Source organism: Acipenser ruthenus, chromosome 23 (genome assembly GCF_902713425.1).
Source record: "Acipenser ruthenus chromosome 23, fAciRut3.2 maternal haplotype, whole genome shotgun sequence".
NCBI classification, from domain to species: Eukaryota; Metazoa; Chordata; class Actinopteri; order Acipenseriformes; family Acipenseridae; genus Acipenser; species Acipenser ruthenus.
In genome coordinates, this window is record NC_081211.1 from 15,571,875 (window position 1) to 15,596,753 (window position 24,879).

Sequence of the window (24,879 nt, forward strand, 5' to 3'; positions counted from 1 at the left end):
CAGACTGTGAATTCAGCATGTACCGTCCGAATCTAGCGACAATTTCAGGAGTCGAAAAAAACATACACAACCTGCAACACGAAACAAAAATCTGTCGTCAACGGAGGCCACCAGTCGCGTTATTTGCATACATTTCTGTACAGCCACAGCACAAAACCACAGAGCACCAGGTCACAGCTCAAACTCTGCAGTGAACTCAACGCGCTGACGTTATGTGGACTCACGTAAAACGCGTTTGCCTTGCTTGCGTCCGTCCTGATGCCACGACTTAATGTTTGTTTCCGTTTTCAGAAACTGGGGGTCCTTGAGCCAGTGTAGCGGCAGTCTGAAAACAAGCCTGCTGAGCAGCGCCATTACTTCACCTTTGTCTTTGCCGGCGTCTACTTCTGACAGCAGGTAGAAGCGTTCGCATACCCGCTTGCCTGTTTGCAATAACTCAGCAGGGTAAGCTTGCAGCTGCTCGGATGCTCACTGCTATTTGATGTCGTATAACAAAAAAAAAAAAAAAAACGTTTACTACGATAATTAAAATGTTCTTGCCTCCCAGGCAACTTAATTGCCAGAGGTGTGTATATTTAGTGCATAGGTCTATGTGAATGAGAGTGCTTCTTCAGCAGATCCCCTCCCGCAGGGTCCGGCACTGAGTCAGAGTCTGTACTGTAGACAGTCGCGTGCAGTATGAGTGCAGGCTGCACACCTGGCACGGGTATTTGACCTGTTTAAGAATCGTATGGTATCGTATGTTGGTGATCACTATTAATTGAGCTATATGTTGTTATCTTGTACTGTAATTTTATGCGTATTATTTGTTTTGTGATCCATACACTTGCAACACGAATTAAGAAAAAAAGGTTTGCAAACACTTCTTGAAAATAACGTCTCCCTGACTGGTAATGTTAGGATTTCTCACAATGGCCAGGTTCCAAACATGCTTGTAATGATTGGCTCGAGTAGTCCCAAGTTGAGCTGACAAGGGCTTTAATTGTTTCATTGAGCCGGGGTTTTCTATTGAGTATGATTTGATAGTAGTCCTATGAATGTTGTTCTCCTTCCGGTGAAACAAAAGGTTTCTATATATTAACAATTACTTTTGTCCATTACATAGGCCTCCACAAAGCTGTATCATTGTAAAACCAAGTATTTAAGTATTAAACATCCATATGGGACATTTTAAACCTGTGTATTTTATTCGTTTTCAATTGCACAAAAACCCGTAAGTTGCATGTTTAATTTTTAAACAGCATGCAGTGTAAACCAGATGACTGATACATAGGCGTTCAGGAATCCAAAATATATGGTCCCGCCTAAATCTTTGTGTGCTGTGTAGGCCTGCCCATAAAAATGTAAGGATTACTAGCTCCAAACCAAACATTTCTAAAAGCAGAACAATTGTTTTAATCGAACCTTGCTGCTATTACTGGCCTCTATCATCAAAGTATCGGTGCTGGGAATTTATTTAGAAATGCTTTTAGTGTTAAAACATTAAGTGGGGATCATTCATCAGAGTTTTATTTTGAAAACACGACATTCGAAAAACCTTTTATGTCGGATTTTTCTCTTGTTTTATGAAAAAATGAATTCCACAGACACCTGCCCTATAAATAGAACAGTAGGACCACAGTAATTTCCCTTACTGCACTTTGAGAAACCGCTCTAAATCGTGGGGTGGGGGTCATGCTGCTTACTGCACTTTGAGAAACCGCTCTAATTCGAGGGGTGGGGGTCATGCTGCTTACTGCACTTTGAGAAACCGCTCTAATTCGAGGGGTGGGGGTCATGCTGCTTACTGAACTTTGAGAAACCGCTCTAATTCGAGGGGTGGGGGTCATGCTGCTTACTGAACTTTGAGAAACCGCTCTAATTCGAGGGGTGGGGGTCATGCTGCTTACTGCACTTTGACAAACCGCTCTAATTCGTGGGGTGGGGGTCATGCTGCTATAACCTGTCCACTTTTTAAACTTGATCCCGCCCCGCTAGCAGCATTTATTTTATTAGCAATGTTCAGTCCCTTTCATCCTGTTCGAGGAAAACGCCACACGGTTGTTTAAACAAATAAAATATCCATATTAATGTGTACTTATTTTAGCAGTATCTGTAAGATAGCTCTGCTGTATAATGCATTATTTTTGTTGCTGTTTCGGCAGGTGCCATTGTACATTTTCCTGTCCCGTTTGTCTCCTAACAACAATTCCCCTTAATTAGGCTCGTTGGCCCTGGATATCAAAGTGTCTTCCGACAGTGCGAAACACCCTGGCGCCTTCAGTTTTAACCCTCTCATCCCAAACGTTGTTTCCATCAAAAAATGAAAAACTTTTCTGCCGTTTTCCGACAGGTGGAGTGGGTTCAATTTACATAAAGTTGGCGGAATAATAGTCATATTAATGAAGCAAATGACAGTTTTTATTTCAGGATGTAATCAATGGACAGGTGGGATTGCAAGGTAGTGAAGGCAGAGAAAAACACAACAGACGTGTGTTTCAGGAGATGTGGAGAAACAAGAGAAGATACATTTAATAGAACATAGTACATAATAATAAATCAAGTGCATCATCAGGACGGGGGGGGGGGATAAAGTTAGAGTTCCTGTTAATGTAGTGTTGTAAACGTATGTATTAATTAAATGATATTTTCATGAACCCGGTTGCACTTTATGAAAATGAATAACACATGAGTGTATAATAGGATATCATATAAACAACCTTTATCCATGAAATATCGTAGCTTTATCCATGCATATCTTCGTAGCACCTGCTCTTCTGTGAGGTCCGGTCAGGTGTCCCTTTGACGATACACCCGCGGGGTATACCATCGGCGGGGTCTGCGATTCTATAGGGGGAGCTACATTACTTAACACCATTTTGGGTTGTTGTTTTTTTGTTCGAAACACGAAAAACAGTCAAAGTTAAACCGCCACATAAACCCTCCCCGACTGTCAGAAAAGCTTTGATATTCAGGGACGTTATATTTTGTTTTGTAAATGTGTCACATGTGTTTTAACATATGTAATAATTATTTAGCTCAATATTAAATTATACTTATTAAATAGACTAACGCTTTATTCGTAACAATGCTGTGTGTCGCAGTTCCAAACGTGTACATAACATGGGAATATACTGTGTAACATTACATAAGCATAGACAGAAATGTGACGTTAGGTCTTAACCCTATAGTTTCCGTCTCGATTACTCAAATGAGATTTCCAAGACATTTCAAAATACATTGGTGCGTGGTTCTTGTATTTTCAGGCGTGGAGGTACAATTTGCTAGCCTGCTTGTATTGAAACACGACACCAAATAAAGACCTATCGTATTTGAACTTACGATCTTGCAATATAGAAACGAGCTCCTGGTTCCGAGCATCTCTAATTCTGGATTTCAGATATGCGACCTGTCAACATTCATATTGAACATAAGCCCCATGATTTCAATGCTGTCCCTCCTACACTAAATCAAGCGCTAGGAATTAAACACAAATATATGCAACAATGTAGATGCATTGTTTACACTGTAGTGTTTTGGTAACATGTTTTGTCTGTCTAGAGTTTAAAAAGAAAAAAAACACGAATGTGTTTCTAATGTGACTTCTGTTCATAAACACGAATGTGTTTCTAATGTGACTTCTGTTCACAAGCACGAATGTGTTTCTAATGTGATTTCTGTTCACAAACACGAATGTGTTTCTAATGTGACTTCTGTTCGTTTTTTAAACATTTGCTTTTCCAGTATTTTGTTTATTACTGGTCTGTTCAGTGATTCAGTTTCTATCCACTATCAAACTCATTTCTGTCACAAATGTTTTCCAAGTTTGTTTTTCATATGCCTTGGTTTGCAGTCCCTTTGAAAGGTGGTCTTCGTATCAAAAGAATGAAGAAACATTTTAAACATCCTCTTCAATACGAAGTATTAAACGACATGTTAAAGGCAAGGCTGAAATAATAGCATGCCCGGGAGCGAAACAGTACTCACGAGGCTTGAGTGTGTATTTACCGTAAAACTTCAAATAATTACCGGGTCTCAGGTAATCGCCAGTCTCCAATAGGTGCCGGGTCTGGTGGCAAATATTGTACGCCTAAATAAACGCGGGCTCTCTATTAAATGCGGAGTCTCTAGGCCTATTAAACGCCGGGTCTCTGTCATTGCCATTGAAGCTGAGGAAGATGAGGAGGAGCTTTGAGCGTAATGAACTGCTAATAAGTGACAGCGATGAAAGGGACGCTCAGGATTAATAAATAATAATAATAGAAAACGCAATTTAAGGTAGGCCTAAATGTAATGCATAGGCCTATTTGTTTAATGCAGTTATTACGTTATTAAAAGTTTTGATAATTTTAAGCGTGCTGAAAGTAGGACAGATACAAACCTTTTGGTGAATTTTAATGGGTTTTGTTGTATTAACAATGTACAAGTTTGAGATTAAACAATAAATTATGTTTGATAATGATAGGCTACTTATTGCTTTTATTGATAATTTTTTTAAAATATTTTAGAAGTTATTATTATTATTATTATTATTATTATTATTATTATTATTATTATTATTATTATTATTGGTAGATCTAATTCCGATTTTAAATACAGATTCATACTTCTGCTTGTTCATTTTCCAATGTTTTGCACACCGTATCCTTGTTAACCAGTGCATGTAAAACGACCGTAATAATACTTTCCCTTTACACTTGAGTGTGTACAATACAATGTAATTTTGTTATAAAACAAAACTGTTAGGCCCACTTAGTTCCCACTGACACCCAACCTTTTAACAAAGCTGCTGGAGTGTTTAAATCAGTGACGGCTGATGACCTCTGAGTCGGGGGGATTTTAAAACCTTTTTTTCACACAATGTGCAATATATCTAATTTTATTTTATTTTTTTGCCTTACCCATAACATTCTAAAGTAATCAGTAATCTCTTGTAAAGGGATAACATTTACAATAATATTGAATATTTAAATATTTTGTGGTTTCCGTTTTTACCGTTTTAAAAAATGTAAATATGTTGATTTAAATTAACTTATGTACACAGCAGGCGCAGCAAACAACACAAAAGTGTAAATCTAGTACATGCTTTTATTTTTCCATTCGGTTTGAATTCGTGTACAGTGCAGTAAGAGTCTTTTAATGAATTGGATTGAAAAATAGTAGTGTTAACTTTAAAAACGGGTTGTATAAGTAACAAATTATTCTATTTTGTTTGTGTTAGTCATCAGTCATTACAGTAAAACAAAAAAAACAGCAGGGAACTAACTGATACTTGCAACTTTAGAGGTAGTTTTTAATTTCTAAGCCTTTTAGCTGAGGATTTTCCAGTTGTAAAAGTCCTTTTTGACATTCTGAAAGGCTGTTACTGTATTAATGAGATAACTTTGCTTAGTGGGGAAAAAAACACAATACATTGTCTCGTTTTAAGTTACCATAGCAACAACCAGCAACCATTTTTATTTTTATTTTTTTATTTTTGTTTTATTTTATTTTATTTTTTTTAGCTAAGACTCCCTGCCCTAGACAATTCAAGTTCACATTTTCACTTCAAACGTAATGCTCTGCTGCCAAATGAAATGACCTGTTCTTATTAGCAATTTCAATTTTTAGCTATGGCTTCCCTTCAGATTTTATCTTGAGTTTTAATCAGCCGATTAACTGCGTTATCCTGCATTTGACATTTGACCCCTTCACAAGACAAGCACCAAACTAAAACAATAACAACATATTTTGTGTTTCTTACAACTTTTGCGATGCAAAACGAAAGGAAGCAATTTCAATCCTCACTCCTACATTAACTGCACGTGATACAACTGCAAAAAGGGGGCAGGAGGATGTGTGGGTCGCTCCTCCAATTAAAACCCATGCTCAGATCACGTGAACACCCCCCTCCCTTTGTAAAAAAAATAAATAAAAAAATAACACTCCACCAGAACCAGAACACCATCTACCACTGCTAGTACTGTAAGCACGTGTCTCTCAGCAGCCAGAATTGCTGTTAATTTAGGAATGTTCAAATATATATTTTGAAAATTCTAGCCAATAATTATATTTTATTTTATTGAACATTATATATATATATATATATATAACACACATATATATATATATATATATATATATATATATATATATATATATATATATATATATATATATATTCCTTTAAAAAGTTCAGGAGGCTTTTCCTCCTCTAAGGAGTCTCCACTGGTTTAAATTGAGTTGTGATGTTGCTACAAGGCTGTGTGTCAGCGGCTTCTCAATGACCGCATGAAGCATGTGAAGCTAGTGATCTAATATAAACGCCGATCTCGAATACGCGCCGGGTCTGCTGGCAAATACAGTATTGTAAAAAAAACGTGGAGGCGTTTAATTGAAGTTTTACGGTAGATCAGTTCCCCCACGTTCACCATTTTCAAACAGATATCATACAGTGTATCAAACGGTGGATCAAATTCGTTTTTATTTACAGAGGCACTTTTCTGCATATTTCTTTTTTCCTTTAAAGGAGTGCTAACCAAAACAACCGTTCCTACCTCGTGTTAGCTTTCATTGTCGTTATATAACCACTACGTGTTCCCTTTACGATCTGCAAATTGAAATACAACACCTATACACTACAGAGACTGCTGCTCGGCCAGGTAGTGAGTTTACATGAAGCACAAGCGCCCAATGATGTAGTGATATATTTAGAAGCGAGGGGTCGCTATTATCTACACCCTCCCGCTCTCTCAACCCTACCACGCCCCCTGCTGTCCCCGTATCCCCATACACTGAACAGCAGTTTCAAACTTGTTTTCATTATTTATCTCAAGGGTTTCTTACTGTTATTGTATTCTTTGCTTATGTGTATGGGTTATACACATGTATATCTCCATTTGTTAATAGGAGCAAAACAGTTAAATATTCTACACGTGAAGTACAGAAGCGGTGCTCTCCCTGCCGAAGAGAAGTGGAGGAGCGGTGCTCCCCCGCGACCCCCGGCACTACCCCCCTGCTGAAGTGCCAGGATGTTGCATGAACGCCAGACCGCAGTCTAAGAATGAAACATGAATCGGTACCATATTTCAAACACGTGTTAGTATTTAACTCTGTACTGCAATGAGTGTCTTAGGGACAGTTGTGTGCGTCTGATTGGTATTGTCGAACAATTCAAATAAACACGAAGACAAAAATGGGTTTAATTCATGAGCATTTGGTTTAGGGTGTGTACTTGTAGCTTGTCTCGAGTTATATTTAAAGGTCCTTGAGGTTTACTAAGTGAAACCAGAATCTCATTTGAAATGTTCCACAATGGACACAGACGGCAAACAAAGGCATTACTTTATGAGGCATGCTTTTCTTTTAATTATAAGAACTAAGAAATGCATTTCAGGTTTCGTATTTATCGTTAGTTACTATAGAGGCCACGGTGACCTGATTGTCAGATAACTTCTGTTATTACGTTTTATCTTTTACGTTTGTTATATATGCTACACGGAGCTACATGTTATCATCTCTTACTGAACCTCTATGTATATTTTACTGACAGCAGCATGCATTATAGAGGATAAACCCTGAGACAAAGGAGCTGTTTCTTCAAACATGAGCGAATAAACACGTGATATCTTTTCATATGTCCAGTACAGGGATAACATGTGCGTCTATCGCCTGCAGATTCGCAAACCGTGTTGTGTAAAATAATATATTAGTAACTATGGTACTGACTGGTCCAGCAAAGCCTTTAAAAGTGCATTTCAACCTTACTGTAGAAAAGGGTTGCTAAAATGAATTTAAAAAGCACATCGGGGGTAAGGTTTTGCCACACCCCTAAGGATTATAAACTGCAGTTGTGTTGCTTTCTGGTTATAGGTCTTTGAATAGGACCCCAGTACTAAATACAATATCTTTGGAACTGTATTGAGAAGTAATTGCGTCCTTTCTGTTGGTTCTTTTGTTTTACCTGATCTTAAAGCAGGCGTTACCAGTAGTAGGCCTACAAAGAATTAAGAAATGATGGCAGGAAATCGAGTCTGCCCTGCATGCGCTCCAGAAAATACTAACTTTTGCTTTAAATGATCAAGATTAATAAATTCAAGTATTTTTAAACTTTTTAAAATGTAATTGGTGGCTGATCAATAAAGTGTGGCGTTACCAGCAAGGTGTGGCGGTCAATGACGCCTCATCTTTATACACCCAACCGACTGAGAAAGAGGTTCGAATTTGAAGAGGAGGGCCCTGGAGCGCCACGGCCCTGGAGTACCTGTGATGGGAATGGGGAGCAGTCACCGAACCGTTACAGGGTTACACACCATTCCCAAGCAACACATTCAGAGCACAGTTCACTGTGTTCATACGTGTGCTCTAATATTGTTTGTGCCTCTAAAATAAACATTTACGTTGAATTGTTAAACCTTTCGATGTGTAAACTTGGATTCATATAACGTTTAAAAATGCTTGTAAATAAACGTTACTGAACTCCATGTCGAGTAGAATGGATTTTCATTTCTTCGTTGCCTTTAGGAATACATGAATGAATGCCGCGATATTTACTCCATCCGCGCTTCAACTATTGCGCGTTTAATTGACAATTATTTTTTTCAAAACTTGATCGCGCCGGGAGTAAAACTATAACCGGGACTTGGAGGCAGTGGTTCTTGTTTTTAAGCAAGTGCAAAGCCACAATTGAATTGTTTCGGAATCCCGTTTTCTACCGTTGTTTTTGTGTATTCCTTTCAGAATGGATCCCTATGGGGTTTGTAAATCTCTTTATGATTGGACTAGCCTCCCTATCTACAACACTGGCAATTCCGGAGTTGTAGGAATAGAGCCTGTATGAATCGAGACGCTTAATGGGATGAAAACAACATATTCACATACATAAATTAATACGTATAAACAGATGAATAATGTACATTCGTTACGTAAAAAAAATGATTGCGTTATTTTATTTATTTATTTATTTATTTATTTATTTATTTATTTATTTTATTTTATTTAAGTGTATTGTCCTGGTCCGGTTAAAATATTTAGCAAATACATTTAATACATTTCTGTTCTGAAGCGAGTGTCTCCATGTGTATGGAAAGTGTAATCAATTGTTTACTAATTAAATCTTATGCCACATCTTATAAACTCATTTTACTATTTTTTAATACTTTTTTGGTAACTTTTTTTGCGTCTAAAGCCTTTTTTGTGCATGTAAAGCCTAAAACAATTAAAATAAATACTGAAATAAATTGTTTTTATAATAAGCAATTTTTAATGTTCCTTTTAAATAAATGGATGTAAACTTCCTTTAAAATCGGCCCCGCAGTCATCAGATAACTTTAAAAATGAATTAAGTTGAATAAAGAATTACATTTTAACAACATTGTTTACGCGCTGCTTTTACCATTCAGCTGAATAAGGGCGTGTAGTCCGAAGTCCTGATATCCTTGACTTTTTTTTGTATCAATTATTCACATTTGTGTACCTACATTACCTTTTTCTTTTTGATATATATATATATATATATATATATATATATATATATATATATATATATATATATATATATATATATATATAACGTTCAAAGGCGCCTGCCAAATAAATAAAAAGCGTTAATAAAGAGAAAACAAACAACAATTTAAAACTATTAGTTTTAATGAATATCAGAACTAATTCTAACGACCGATTATGTAATAGAGGCTACAACTGCGGGTTTCAGGTAAACATATGCCTAAACATTTGAATAATAACTAAGACGTATGTGGTTAATTGTTCCAATAAAACCAATGTAAAATAGTTCTCAAGACGGAGGGTAACACGAGATATTTCTTTTGCTTTATTAGTGCATTTTAAATTCTGAAAACGTATTTGCGCGTCATTTGGTTTTATAAAAACGCAAGTCTCAGAAGCTATTTGTAAAGAAAGTTTACTTTTAATGAAAATAAATCTCTGATAATTGCTATTATTGAAGCATAAATCATATACCATATCGGTATAGAATAAATTGTTACAGATATTATTATTTATTTATTATTTTTATCGCAGTGATAACGGGGTTTAAAGTTTCTTAGCCTTTTTTAAAGTTTACATTCAAAGTGAATCAAATAACACACACTTAATATTGCTTATATACAAAACAGATTTTCATTAGCAACGTTTGCGGATAGCAGCCGTTTGTTCTGTCTTATCATCGCCCAGATTCGCATTAAAGATCAACGGGTTTCACGGCCTCTGGTTAGCCTGGGGCTCAGGAACCAATACAACGTCTTATCAGGCGACGTCGGGAGAAAATATACGATAGAAGCAGCGTTTCTGATAACGTGCTCACATTAGTCGTATTTCACCGATAGCAATTTACCTGGCGTATATATACGGCCGAGGGACCTGCACAGTTATTTCCCTCATTGAACTTTGAGAAACATGTCTGCTCTAATGTATATGTGTTTAAGACAGGCTGAGACCATTCCAGCTCAGAGGGCATCGGAAGATGTGTGCGCAGTGTCTGTGACACGGTTTCTTTGTTTATTATGTATTGATATTGTTATATAAAAACGCGATGTATAAATAAATACAATTGAAAATTGAAATTGATCGATAAATGATATAGTGCTCCTCTCTTCTTCTGCTCAGAGTGTGTAGTGAGGTGGTCTCAGTCTGTTTGATCACGCCGTGGCCCGCTAAACGTTACACGGCTGTTAATAACATGTTATTCTTATTAATTAGTACTTCGTCTAGCAGTATCGTATCTGTAAACTAGCTCTATCTGTACTGCTTTCTTTGTGTTGCTGTTTCGACAGACGCCACTACTGGTTTCCCTGTCCGATTTGTCTCCTGTAACCCAATCCACAATGTCCCTGATTAATTGGGCTCATTATATTTTAATGTGTTGCATGTGTACTAACATGTAATAAGTATTTAGTTAAATATGAAAGTAGACTTATTAAATAACAATGTGTAACACAATGATGCGCTTGTCGTGCAGTTCCAAGCGTGTACATTACATGTTTCAATTAAAACAAATGGGGTGTTGGGTCACTTAACATTTCCTGTCTGGCGTATCACCAATGATGACGCAAATGTGATTTCCAGGACCATGCAAAACACATTCCTGTGTTGCGTGGTTCGTGTATTTTTAGGCTTGGGGGTACAATTTGCTGGCCTATACCTGTCGTATTGCAATACAACACGAGAGAGAGAGAGAGAGAGAGAGAGAGAGAGAGAGAGAGAGAGAGAGAGAGAGAGAGAGAGAGAGAGAGAGAGAGAGAGAGAGAGAGAGAGAGAGAGAGAGAGAGAGAGAGAGAGAGAGAGAGAGAGAGAGAGAGAGAGAGAGATCATATATTTTCGTTGCAAATTCTGATTCAATTAGTTTATTCAATTTTAATTGTTTGAACTATTTCAACATATTTCGACGTGAAATCTGAATTTGTCATTGGCGTATGCCTTACAGGAAATATAATCATTTTAGACGAGATTCTTCGTCCCTATGAAAAGGTATTATAGGCTACCATGTGAGACAGGCAAAAGAGAGAAAAAGCGAACACAAATTATTTTTAAAAGTAGCTTATTCAAGTAAAATGTGAACTCGATATTTATCAAACATTGGCAGGGACCAAATCAAAACTTTGACAACCCGCTAATCACACTTAACAAAACTGTATTTAATAGTGTTTTCTTTTTATGAGTAGAAGAAATAAGATACTTACAAAAAAAGCGCAATTAAATACAGTTTTGTTAAGTACGATTAGCGGGTTGTCAAAGTTTTGACTTGGTCTGGGCCTCTGGAGTTCTAAAAACGTTGTTCCAATTACACGAAATGTAGTTTTATTCCAAATATGTTATTTTAATCACACGAAAAATGTCAGTATTTATTCAGTTGTTGTTCCGCTGTAAACCGTGGTAGAAGAATTATAAGCGTCTGCTGTTGTGTTTATTCTTAGAGCTAATCCCTTTCACTTTCATTCTGATTACAGGTCGCAAACGCGACCTGTAATCAAACGAGTACAATACAATACACAAACACGGTGTGTTTCTTTATACTCTGCAGCCTTTATTATTTTAAAGGTTTGTTTTAGAAATAAATAAAAGTTCAGTGCTTAATGGAACTGTTACGGAACTGTTTTTGATAGCATTATTATGAATAGGTGCATATTCTTCCGATTTCGCAAAAATATGGGTCAGTTTAAGACTGAAGTAACAGTTTGAATAGCTACCTGCTGCATGAGAAATCGCTATGGAAAGAGCACGTCTCTACCAGCTGTGTGCTGTAGGAGCTGGCCCTGCCGTTTATTCAGACAGTGCCAGTTACTTCAATTTCCAATTGCCTTCATTGAAATAAACGCGGATATAACTGTGAATTGTTCTTTAGAAATATGTGTATATATTTTGAGGGTGGGGCAGTTATTTTAAAAGCAAATTGTGTGAAAGCACTTAAACAGTTTTGAATGGTGCTTCACAAATATATAACAACAAATAATCTACTCTTAACACTAAAGGAACGGTACAGGTAACCGTGTTTATGTTACAACAAACACATAGCCAGACAAGCACAGCAATGGGTAGTATAACAATGGACCGATGTGTCCAAAGAGAAAGCAAACGCATTAATGCATCAAACGATGTATATAACAGGCAGAAGAACACTAATTATCGATGGTGTGTTTCAGTATTATCACATTTTAAAGTTAATTGTACACATTTGGGCGTTCTTAACTCGGTGATGTAGACTTGTAACAGAGACGTACACCGAATTAAACGTGTATATAACCAACAAAATAAACACTGCACTGTACAGTAAATACAAATTCAAACGCGTTTATAATCTGTTTTGCAGAAGACATTGAATTCTTAGCTTTCACGAACATCATGGAAAATCCATAGGCTCCCTCTGTTTTTTTAAGAACTAGGTTACGTTTGTTGTACTTAGCATTACCAGATCACCTTTCATTAAAATAAATCAATTCAATTCAATGAATAAAACAAAAGACCCGAGTAAATGCTTATGAGTGGACAGGGGAACTTGGTAGCAACGTCCTACCTTGTTAAAATAGCTCGATCTCTTAATAAAAATATTATTATCAGATGCTGTGTATGATGGGCTGTTTTGGGTGATAATTGTCCCATTTTAAAGCTGAAGTGAGGAGTCCGGACATAAGAATCATACAGATATTTAGTATCGATACGGAGCTCGCTTTGCAGTTTTTAGGAGGTTACGGTTTTTACCTGTATTTTTTGTACCATCAAGAGAAATATGTGGCGAGGGTCCGAGGACCAGCTGGTGACGATCCCGATTAATGATTAATTAGTGTTCTGTAATGCAGAGATCTCAGACCATGGACAGCTCATAAGTAATCTAAACACGAACAGTTACAAAAGAACGCTCTTTGGCACTGTAACTATAGGCATGTTGAAAAACATTTTTGTTTGCCAAATGTATTTTTCTAGTTGAAAAACACAGTTCATCATCCGAGGAGACATGTTTAGAAGAATGTTTGTTCGATGGCTATTCAGTTCCTAAGACCCGAGCGAATTAAATGAAATTGGTTGTGCTTTTCTGTTTTTGTAGTTTGTCGGGCCTAGAACGTTTTCCTTCAGAATCGTTCTCTGTTCAACTTACTAATTAAAACAAGTATTGTTTTAATAACCCATTATGGGACAGATAAAGTCGTGTTTATTAACCACGTGTTACAACAATTCATGTCTTTGTATACGTTATAAATTGACCTATAGAGTTTTATGAATGGAGGGACGCTGTAAATCAACAAGATGCATATATAAGTATTGTAATGCTTTCGCTTGCACTAGATCCGTGACTTTTAGCTGTAGAGGACCCTACTGAACTTTAAGGAATGTTTTAACGTGTGTGTGAAGCCACTGCTATGGATTTGGTGTTAGGGAATACTAGTTTTGGTAAACAGATTGCACATATTGGAGAACTTGCATATTGTCCGCATTTAGCAGTGATGTGATTGATTGACTGATTGTTCATGTTTAACTTTGCTGTTATTTTACAGTGCTTGTTCCCCACGTCTCAGGATTGAGTTGTCTGTACAATGAGATCCGTCGTGCCTCTAAATGTGCTTTAGCATGCACGGGTGAAAAATTACATTAATGTCCTGTCCTCTTCTCCCTCGACCTATCTGAGCGACTTATGACAAAAGGATCGCTATAAGCATAGATGTTTCAATTGCATCTAATCTAAATCGTTTGCTTTTGTAATTGCATAGGGTATTGTTTGTACAATTAGGTATTTGTATGTGTATGTTTCAATCTGGTCCAGTTTAACAGCTGGGTATGTTGGGGTGCCAATAGGACGCTGGTCTTGGGCTCCGCAATGCTCCAGTGAAGTTTTCACAGCTTCTCTCATAAGCGAATCGCACGCTATTCCAAAAGTAAATACCTCTTAAGGACTTCTTTTGAAACAGGTGCAATGTTTGTACTCATTCTTTTGTGAGTCGAACAATACGTTAGCAAGAAACGGCTAATATTCCCTCTTGGCCTGCCCTGGGTTTATTCAGCCCAATGGTACTTTAGGAGTACCCAAGTTGTGTTTTATGAGTTTTAATAAAATTATCTTATTTATTTTACGTTAGAAAAAGGAGAAAACAGCATCAATAAAATAAAAAAAAGTGTTTAACTGAGCAGCAGCGGTACACCTGGAGACTGCGGTATTGGCTTATACTTTAGAGTTCCTTTGTTTCATCATTTATTTCATCAGTTTGTTTTTAAACCCCCCTAGCTTCATTGCATAAATGACCACTGCTGTTACCGTGTAGCATGTACAGCCAGCCATGGTGTTGGCTCACTGATTCTTGCTAATTCTAATGATATTGTAGGGGTATATTGGTGGGCTGTTACCTAATGGCTCTCAACGTTAAGGGACATTTCTCTTCGTCCATTCTAGAGCAGTTATAATTATTGGCTCCGGGTTGCAAAACCAAAACAGTATAGTTATTGGTACTGTAGTAGTATTTATCTGACCCAGCATTGAGGGAGGGGCGGGGAATTTGTTTTTATTTTGTATTTATCAATGTATCTGTGTATTTATTTTCTGGTCAGGGGCACGATCATTTCTATTTAATTTAGGGGACAATATAAAACATGTAAAGCTTAATAATGTGCCCAAATACACTACTGTTAACATACACGTAAGAGCTAAACTCAACTTAGACATTGTCACTGAGTCGGACCATTTGACTGTATTTATTAAGAGCATCCACGCTGTGCAGCGGGCATCCCTGTAATGTCTGTGTCTGTTTTGTGTGGGTCTGTCTGTCTCTGCAGATCTCGCGAGATCGGCGGCGTGGCTGGCTGGCTGTGGGGGTTGCAGCAGGCAGGCTGAGGGAGAGAAGGCAGGCAGGCAGCATCATGGCGGACAGAGACAGTGGAAGCGAGCAAGGAGGAGCACCTACGGGCCCGGGCGCCGGCTCTTTACACCCAGCGGCGGGCGGGGCGGGCTCGGCTTCCGGGCTGCAGCATGAGACGCAAGAGCTCGCCTCCAAGCGGGTCGACATCCAGAACAAGCGTTTCTACCTGGACGTGAAGCAGAACGCGAAGGGCCGCTTCCTGAAGATAGCCGAGGTCGGGGCCGGGGGCAACAAGAGCCGCCTGACTCTCTCCATGTCTGTGGCCGTGGAGTTCCGCGACTACTTGGGAGACTTCATCGAGCACTACGCCCAGTTAGGGCCCAGCAACCCAGACATGGTCCAGGACGAACCCCGACGGGCGTTGAAGAGCGAGTTCCTGGTGCGCGAGAATCGGAAATACTACATGGACCTGAAAGAGAACCAGAGAGGCCGGTTTCTGAGGATCCGCCAGACCGTGAACCGGGGCCCGGGTTTGGGCTCCTCGCAGGGCCAAACCATCGCCCTCCCCGCACAGGGACTCATTGAGTTTCGCGATGCCTTGGCCAAGCTCATCGACGATTACGGGGTGGAGGAAGAGCCCGCCGAGTTGCCCGAGGGCACCTCCTTGACTGTTGACAACAAGCGCTTCTTTTTTGATGTGGGCTCCAACAAGTACGGGGTGTTTATGCGGGTGAGCGAGGTAAAGCCCACCTACCGCAACTCCATCACCGTCCCCTACAAAGTGTGGGCCAAATTCGGGAACACTTTCTGTAAATACGCGGAGGAGATGAAGAAGATCCAGGAGAAGCAAAGAGAGAAAAGGGCATCGGAGCTGCTGCAGCAACAAGAGGAGGTCCACGGGGACGACGGGGACGAAGATTGATACCTGTAGTGCGGAAAGAAAATAACAAGCGGAACGAATAATTAAAAAAAAAAATACTTTACTGTAAAGAAAATTAAAACTGTAACTGTTTAACTCCAAGGGCGCACCACCCACCCAAATTCCACAAACTGACAGTTTGACATGTTGACTTGTCACCCATCGCTGGATGTTTCCACTTATCCACCAATTAAACAGTAAGCAGCTGCTAAAAACAAAGTAATAACATTATATATGAACTGTGTTTCCTACTTGATTAAAATTAGAAGAACTGAGTGTTTATTTCCCTAATTAACCGAGAAGTTTTGTACACGTTCAAGCTATTATTATTAAAAAAAAAAGTGTTTGCAATGGTCAGATTATAATATTGCTGAATTCTAGCAGAAGAGTCCTTTTCATGTGAGCTAACATTTGACTTCAGCACAAAAGAGATATTTTAGAACACGTAAATAATATTTTTGAGTTTTTTTTCTCCATTTTGTTACCAAATTTCAAACCTTAAATGGAGGTTATTGTAGTATATTTGACACCTATATACCTGTGATTAGAGATGTGTGTATATACGAGGGCTAGGCATGCTGTGTGTCTGAGCTTTGTTCAATGTTATGCAGAAGTCTGTAGAGTAAGGTACATTGGTTTAATTCATGCAAGGTAAACTATAAGAGCTCTCTTTTATACAATATGCATTGCATCTGGACCATAAACATATAAAACTGGTCAGTGGAATTTCTGTGAACATGAAGAAAATTATATAACAAAACAAAAAAAACATTTAAATGAAAAGCGCTAAGTTGTTTGATTTTTACGTTTTAACGAAACGATTATAGTTAGCAGAGCAAGTTATACATTTGTCTAAGGCTGTTTGTCATTACATGTGATCTCGCAATGTACCTGTGTAACCCTAACTGTTTCAATATCTCAAGAGTGCAGTAACTGCATGCAGCAGTTTCTTAAGGAGGTGTATTTTATCATATCAACCTGCTATTGGGGCTGTGCAAAAACATGGTAAACCATAAAACATTTAAACAAAACAGTGAAAAATACACATGATTTTGTGAATCAGAAGTATTAAAACAAACGACATGCCCACGTTTTAAGTGGGTGTATTTAAAAAAAGCTAAAATCCAACACAAACATAAATAGAAACATTCAGCTACTTGTAGGTAAGTTGCACCTGTGAGAACTGCTGCATGTACACTGTAGCAGAGCGTCGTTTGGAGATTAGACAACCTGGTGCCTTATGTAGAGTACATGTTTATATAACGGTTCAGTCCTTTGGAAATCTGTGGTTTGTGGGGGCATCTAGTTTGCCACAGTAAATGTGGTGGTTAACTACTGGATATTTTAAAACCCAAAGAAAGATTTACTTTTTCAGTCACTTGAGTGAGTATTCCTGAATTCTCACACAGGCTTTCAAGGGAACCACCTTCATGTAAACATGGAAAATGTCACCTGCAAGGAGAGGAATTATGCTATGCTTAACTGAGGTGCGACAGGAAGAGATCTGGCCAGTTTCAAGGTAGACTACAGACGGAGATATAAACAGCCTCCTGTAAAGCCCTTTGTAATGTTTGCAAATTCTGTATGTAGGCATATGGCTTGGGCAGTATGTGTATTTTGTGAGTTGCTAAAGATCACGACGGAGTATTATTTAGCATGTCTATTTTATTTTATTTTTTTTTTTTTAAAGAGTTACTCCACATTGTTTTTGTTTTGACCATTTTTGCTCACAGAAAAAGGTTTTGATGAAACTTTTACTAAATGCTACATTTCATTACTGTGTGCAATACTGTATGTCAATGTTGGCGGTTTTCTATGTGTATCAATTAAATATATGAATAATATTTGGAAACCCTTGGCTGAATTCCACAGTAGTTTATTTTTTTTAAGCTGACCCTGAAAAAAAAAAAACATATATCCGAACATCAAGCAACGGCTTGCATACAGTTTTCTGCACTTAGAAATGTGATAGCCATGCAACAGGTTGCACTTTCTGTATTCTAGTAAAGTAATAGTCTGAATTCCTCTACGCAGCCAAGGAGAGGAGAGGCCAACCAGAAATCTGTGTGAGATTAACGCATTCGAGAGCCCCACCTGCACCCTTGCTACCTGTACCTGTACTAAAACATTGCATTGTCTATGTACTGAATGGATCAGTCGGTCCACCCACTAACTGAGAACTGCTGTTTAATCTCACAGAAAATAGCCTGTTGTAATGATTGCTGTTTCCTACATTATTCAGCACTTTTCTTCATGTCAGTAAATATAAGTAAATCTGATTTTAGTTAACATTGCAACACAGTTTTTGAAGAAAAAAGATGTAAAATAGATGGCTCATAAGCATGCAGTAATACATGTTTTTGATGTTTGATGCAAGTTATAAAAAATGTACCTTGAAGCAGATCCTTGCAAATTGTACTTTTTTATTGTTTGTTTTTGCATAATTCTAGTGGTGTTTCTTTTAGTTGAATGTGAAGTACTGATCTTATTCTCGTTGGACACGGTACATGTTACTTTAGCATTCAAAAGTTTCCTAATGGTCCTGAGCTCTTAGTGGAAAGTCTCTGTGAAATAATATATCTTCTCATTAACTCCTGTTGTCTCCAACCGGCGAATTTGAAACATCAAGAAACTATCAACTTAGTTTGTATAGAGGGGATGAGGGGGAGATGTTCTTTGTAGATTTGCAGTGTTCATTTAAAATGAATGCCTCTTTCCGTTCTCCACCTGTGTCCAGAAGGGAGGACACGTTGCATCCTTGAGCTTCTGTGGCTGTGAACAGGATTTCAATGTGAAGGCACAGTGACCTCACCAGTGGTGTGGGATTGTGTGATATGCATTGGCATGACACTAATCATGTGTAGGTTATGTGCCACCAATCATTTCTTCAGGATTTCCATTTCAATGTGCAGTGATTGGAATGTCCTTGTACAAATAGTTAGCGCAAGCACATACACTCATAATGTACTGTAACATTGGAGCAGTCTTATTGTTAGTTTGAGAATATAAAAAATCTCTTTTTTCTTTTCAATATTCTACGTGTAAGAGGATCTCCCAGCAAAGCCCCTGCAGAAGGTCTGGCTAGAGAGATGCTGTTTTAAACCTTCAGAAACACAAATTACTGGAGTAGTGAAGGCTCTGACACAATCAAAATGTGCAAAAAAATATTTATTGTGCAGTAGAGTAGTGCCTGTGTTGGCTCCTTTTTTATTTTTATTGTTTATTTTAAGGGTTAAGGCTGCAGTCTGTTCCCAATGCCCATGGCAGTACAGTAGATAGTTGTTTTTATAATAGTAATGTAAAATGGATTTAATTCAGTTTTGAACATGCCTGGTAATCTTTGTATTTCTTAAAACAATATATATATTTGTTTCCCCCCTCCCCAGTAGAAAACCATGTGATATTTGAATTGCATTACGCAAGAGGGATATAATTTACTCTTTTGATTTGTGAGGCATTATTATTATGATGATGATGATTATGATTATGAATAGGCCACGGTATTAATGTCTGGGTACCGGCCGTGTAGTTCTGCAGGAAGCTGCTATGAGAAGAACGGTGGTGCAGTTTTGTGTTTTTCAGTAACTGTTGGTTTGTTCTGTATTGTTCTCTACTGACTGTTAACCCTTTTTAGCTGTGTAAAGCTGGCCGTTCTCCACAGTGTTTAGGTTAGTCTTGGAATCGCAGTTAAGTGCTTGTGTTTTCTGAGTTTTCACCAGAGGTTATCTTTGACCTTGTATTCTGTATTGTTATTAAGGGATTATTGTCCCCATTATAGATTTGTTCCTGGTTGACTTTTGTTTCTTCTGTGGCTTTATGTAATAATGCCTCATAACATTGGCCCTTTAAAAAGCATTTTCAGAAAATCATTTTTTGTTTTTTTTTGTTTTTTTTTAACCTCCAGTCCTGTCTAAGCTGTACACTGTTACAGTATTGCATTGTCGTCAAGTTAATTAGTGTACAGTTTTAATATATATCTATATATATCATTTTATAATTGATTGTATATAACATTATAATATTGTGATGTCTGCATTTGTGTTAATGCTAGGTTTCACAATAAACAGACATTCTGAATAAGCTACATTTAAAAAAATATATAAATAAAAAATAATTATAAAGATATTCGAAAGACAGCTATGTAGAAAATGAGTAGTACGTCAAGTCAAGATATTAATATGTTGTTAATAGAAGACTGGCTTTGACATGGAAGTGCTGCCAACATTGTAGCAGTTGAGCAGTGTAATGGCTATGTTCACCCTCAGTATTAGAATGCAGTGCTAATTGTATGTCTGGCATTTTTTTTTATGATACGGCAGAACCTATGCTAATTGCTAATTTCTAGTTTGACAGTATCTCATTCCAGTCACTGAAATCATTTAAGTAAATAGAAGGTGATGTTCGTATTCTCATTTTTAATAATGCAGCATTTAATTAAATGACCTATTTCCTTTGTGATCTCAAGCACAGATGTTGCTGTGTCTGGCAGCTCGTAGTGGGATTCCTGCAGAATGAAGTCCATGTACTCAAACCTGGTCAGCCTCCACACAGTGCAGCACAGCGCAGGGCTCTCCTGCCTCCACACAGTGCAGCACAGCGCAGGGCTCTCCTGCCTCCACACAGTGCAGCACAGCACAGGGCTCTCCTGCCTCCACACAGTGCAGCACAGCGCAGGGCTCTCCTGCCTCCACACAGTGCAGCACAGCGCAGGGCTCTCCTGCCTCCACACAGTGCAGCACAGCGCAGGGCTCTCCTGCCTCCACACAGTGCAGCACAGCGCAGGGCTCTCCTGCCTCCACACAGTGCAGCACAGCGCAGGGCACACCTGCCTCCACACAGTGCAGCACAGCGCAGGGCTCTCCTGCAGCTGCCAGACCCTTCTGGAGGGAGCTGTTTAAAGCAGACCCAGGGCAAACTTGTTCTGTTCTGGTATTGCAGGCTCCAGAATGACCACTGCACCCTTAGCTTTCATTTTGTTTAATCGCAAATTCACACAATGCAGTTTGTCTATTGGTTTTGACAAGCCCGCTTTTTTTAATTTGTTTTATTCTTGCACAGTATTTGAATAACTGATATACTGTTAACAGCTGCCAAGCACTGAAGAGCTAGGTTTGGCCTGGATCTTGCATAAAGAAATGTGTAGAGCTTACTTTTTGTATTATTATTCAAGGTGTTTATTTACCTACAATAGGTGCTGCAGTTCTCAATGGTGCTATGCTGCAGTCATTGGATTGCAGACCAGCTGTTTTAATGTATTTAAGTTTGGTTATGCCAGCTGAAGACCAGTGAATTTTCCAGTGACCCAGTTTGAGAGAGGCATCCCTGGTCTTTTTACAAGCTGTTTTTGGAAGCAACGCACTTTTAAAATCGGAGGCCAATTTAAAAAAAAAAAAAGTTATATTTTGTTTGTCTCATCTACTGCTGGGAAGGAAGGCTGCAGCGTAGATTTTTCAAATGTCATGCTCTCTGATGTGTATCACTATTTACAGTTATATAAGTTTTGCTATGTTTGTTTCCAGGTTCTTCCCATAGTAGTCAATTCCTAGGGAAAACAAAAACATTAAAGCAGTGCATGAGCCCTTGTTAGTGAAGTGCATGTATTATATGAGGATGGGCTATGAATATTGTGTTCACTACCCAACAATGCAGAGTCCCACTGGCTTAGAGGATGGATCTCTATTATATATATATATATATATATATTATAGATAGATAGAGCTTTTTGTAGGATGTGCTATTGAGGTCAGAGGGGTTTAAAAGAATGTATAGGTGATTTTTAATTAATTCATATTTTGCCTGACCTAAACAATGCAGTATCCCCTTTTATAAAAAATGCTATTCAGTTGTCATTAACCCTTTTAGTTTTTCATCCAATTTCTATGGGCAACTTGCCTATAATAATCTTTAGTTTTGTATTTATTTAACCCCTCTGAAGTGGCAATAAGTCGATTTGAAATGCTCATTGATTAGGCAGTGTGGGGTGGCATTATACTTTACCTAAACACTGTCTAGAAGCTTTTGATGGGATGCTGCACTTGTAAGCATTTCTTCCGGATCCTGTTGGCTTTGCTGGTTGATAGGACCATGTCATTTTCACATGTTGTGTGTTAAAGTATGCTGCTGTGTTCATGTTCTGACAGGTCTAACTGAGTAAATTGCATGACAGTAAAGAATTAGTGCTAACATGTATTGATTCCTAGTTGGCAACATGTTTTAAATGTCACACAATTAAGACTGTGCAATCTATTTTCTATAGATACTTTACTTCAATCATATATTTTTGTAGAGTATTTATTACTGGTATATTGCCTTTCATGAACTAAATATGGTGCTTAATTGGTTTTAGAAATTCTTTCATTTTCAAAAAAATAAATAGATTTTTTAGATTTTGGGTTGTTGTTTTGTTATGCTTTTTTGTGTATATTCACAGCCTTAATAAATTTATTTTAGACTTCTTGGTGGTACCTTGTGTTTGTTTGTAACTAGTTTATGCTGGTAGTAATTTTAGACTAAATATGTCTTATTATTGCAATAAAGATTACACATTTCAGACTTCTGGTGTCCACACATTACTTTATTAATGATGCACATTATTCTTTCCAATTCCTATTGTCTTTTAAATCAAGCTAATTGCTGATTTTAGTAAGCGTCTGATTACAAAATACCATAGTGCCAGACAACGCTAATTAGTGTGGACACTTCTATTCAAGTTTCTTGGCCTTTGGTTTGCAAAGTCTGCTGAATAGTTTCAGCATTTCTGTGGGAACTGAAGAACCTGACACTAGAACTCAGCCATGATCACAGTTAGGTTCTGCTTCTTGAAATATAATGACAAACAGCTGCTCCATATAGAGCCATGGGAATGATATTTAGGGACTTTAAAGCTTCTAAACTGGAACCCAATACAGTGCCCATACAGGGTGAAGCCCAAATGCTTGTCTGTTTAATTAGAAAATAACTACACAATATGTTCTGCCTATAAAAGTCTGGAATTCATAGAATGAGTGTTACTGTCATTTTTTATTATTTTTTTATGAGCACTGTTTCTTTGGAAACCATGAATAAGTATAGACTGGGAATGATTGGGTTTCTAACCACTGTTTTAATGCTATCAATTTTCATTCCAAACAGTTTCGTTACCAGTCTCATTCTGAACGGCAGTTCAAGCAAATGCTCCAGATAAAAACGGGACGTGTGACCTACAGCATTGGGAAGACACTCGGTCTTAGCACCTGTCTCAAAGCAATGTACCCTTTATTTACAAGAAGCCATTCGACGAAAGGCGAGGTTTCTTTAGTCAGATTTAGGTCTGAACTTTCTGCATCCGCGATTTCGTGTTGCCCTGTTTTTATCTTGTGAATCATCATTATAAATGCTACAGTATTTACGCTTCCGTTTAACGAGACTTGGAAGCAGTTATCCACCATGTTTTGCTTTATAAATAATAATAACCACTCTTCTTACAGGGAAGCTTGGGCGTTCACACGCTAGTGATTTAAGGTTTTCCATGTCATCCATATTCTGTGCATTATTACTGATCCAGCATCCAGTAAGGTCTGGAACTGTACCTTCACAATGCAACATGCCCCCATGCACAGAAAACTCCCTAGGCAGAGATGAAGAGAAACCGATGCTTTTGTCTTTTTAAATCAGGTCGCTAGAGAACCTTTTAAAAAAATAATAATAATAATAATTCTGTTTTCACAGCCGTAGTGAAGGATGATTTTTCAATGAATCCCCATTCTCTCCAGCCACTGTAATATATTAGATTCTACAGCTGATCAGCAGACTTATAGAGAGGCCTGTCACGTGATCCTGTTGCCATGGTTTCTGCCGTGTTTCCCTGCAGTAGCCCACATTGTGATAGGCTGCGGGGTTTTCCAATACGATGAGATTGGAAGCAGTTTTACAGCTGGATTGTATTGGTGCAAACGAATGGCGGCATTTCATACAGACTGAATGGGGACCCCCCCACACACACACAAAATGAATAATGCTTCTTTGCCAATTGTTAATTGCTGTAGCCGTATTCCAGTGTATTGTTCATTGTATGAAATCCGATTCAGTAGCCTGTTATGCTGCAAGGTCCTTCGCGGTTTATTAGAGTGTGTCACTGTGTCTGTCAATTGCTAGACTGTCAAATCAAGAATGTCGGACCCAGAAACATATTCTGCTACCTTTATGTAAATTGCACCCATGGTACAGAACATAATTGAAAACGCTGCGCCATTATTATTAGTAGTAGAAGTAGTAGTAGTAGTAGTAGTACAATGTTAGCTTTCTGTCGGCGATGTGTAATACTTTGGACACATAAGCTAAAGCATAGTGATGCTTTTACTGTTTTATTTTATTAAAAGAAAAAAAGAAACCGCTAAATATTCCAGAATTGGCAAATAAATTAATCTTCCAATACAGTATATTGTAGCTGTGTGTGTGTGTGTGTGTGTGTGTGTGTGTGTGTGTGTGTTTTGTCTATACAGTCCTATAGCCAGCACACTCCCACTCATATTTCGCTTGTAGTATTTTCAACGATAGGACAGCAATATTGTTCGTCACGAGGTGAAGCGAGGTGACCTGGCGCACCTTTACTGCAATACTTTGTTTCCGTCAAAGTGAATTATCGAATAATATCGAAGTGATAGCAGCACTCAGCATTGTGTAATTGTGCGTGTGTGCGTGTGGAAAACTTGAGGTATTTCACAAAAC

The 24,879-nt window shown here is 38.1% G+C and overlaps 1 protein-coding gene across 2 annotated transcripts; it reads left to right on the forward strand.

The window, feature by feature from the left end:
* The first annotated feature begins 288 nt into the window (after positions 1-288).
* LOC117431580 (transcriptional activator protein Pur-alpha) lies at positions 289-18,025 on the forward strand. Of its 2 annotated transcripts, none has more exons than XM_058996681.1 (2): positions 289-396; positions 15,232-18,025. In XM_058996681.1, exon 2 carries the CDS (start codon positions 15,316-15,318, stop codon positions 16,174-16,176), a length of 861 nt encoding a protein of 286 aa, XP_058852664.1. In that variant the 5' UTR covers positions 289-396; positions 15,232-15,315; the 3' UTR covers positions 16,177-18,025. The 2 variants fall into 2 exon arrangements, with proteins under 2 accessions (XP_058852664.1, XP_058852663.1); XM_058996680.1 differs by having other exon boundaries at positions 312-444.
* Positions 18,026-24,879: the final 6,854 nt, after the last annotated feature.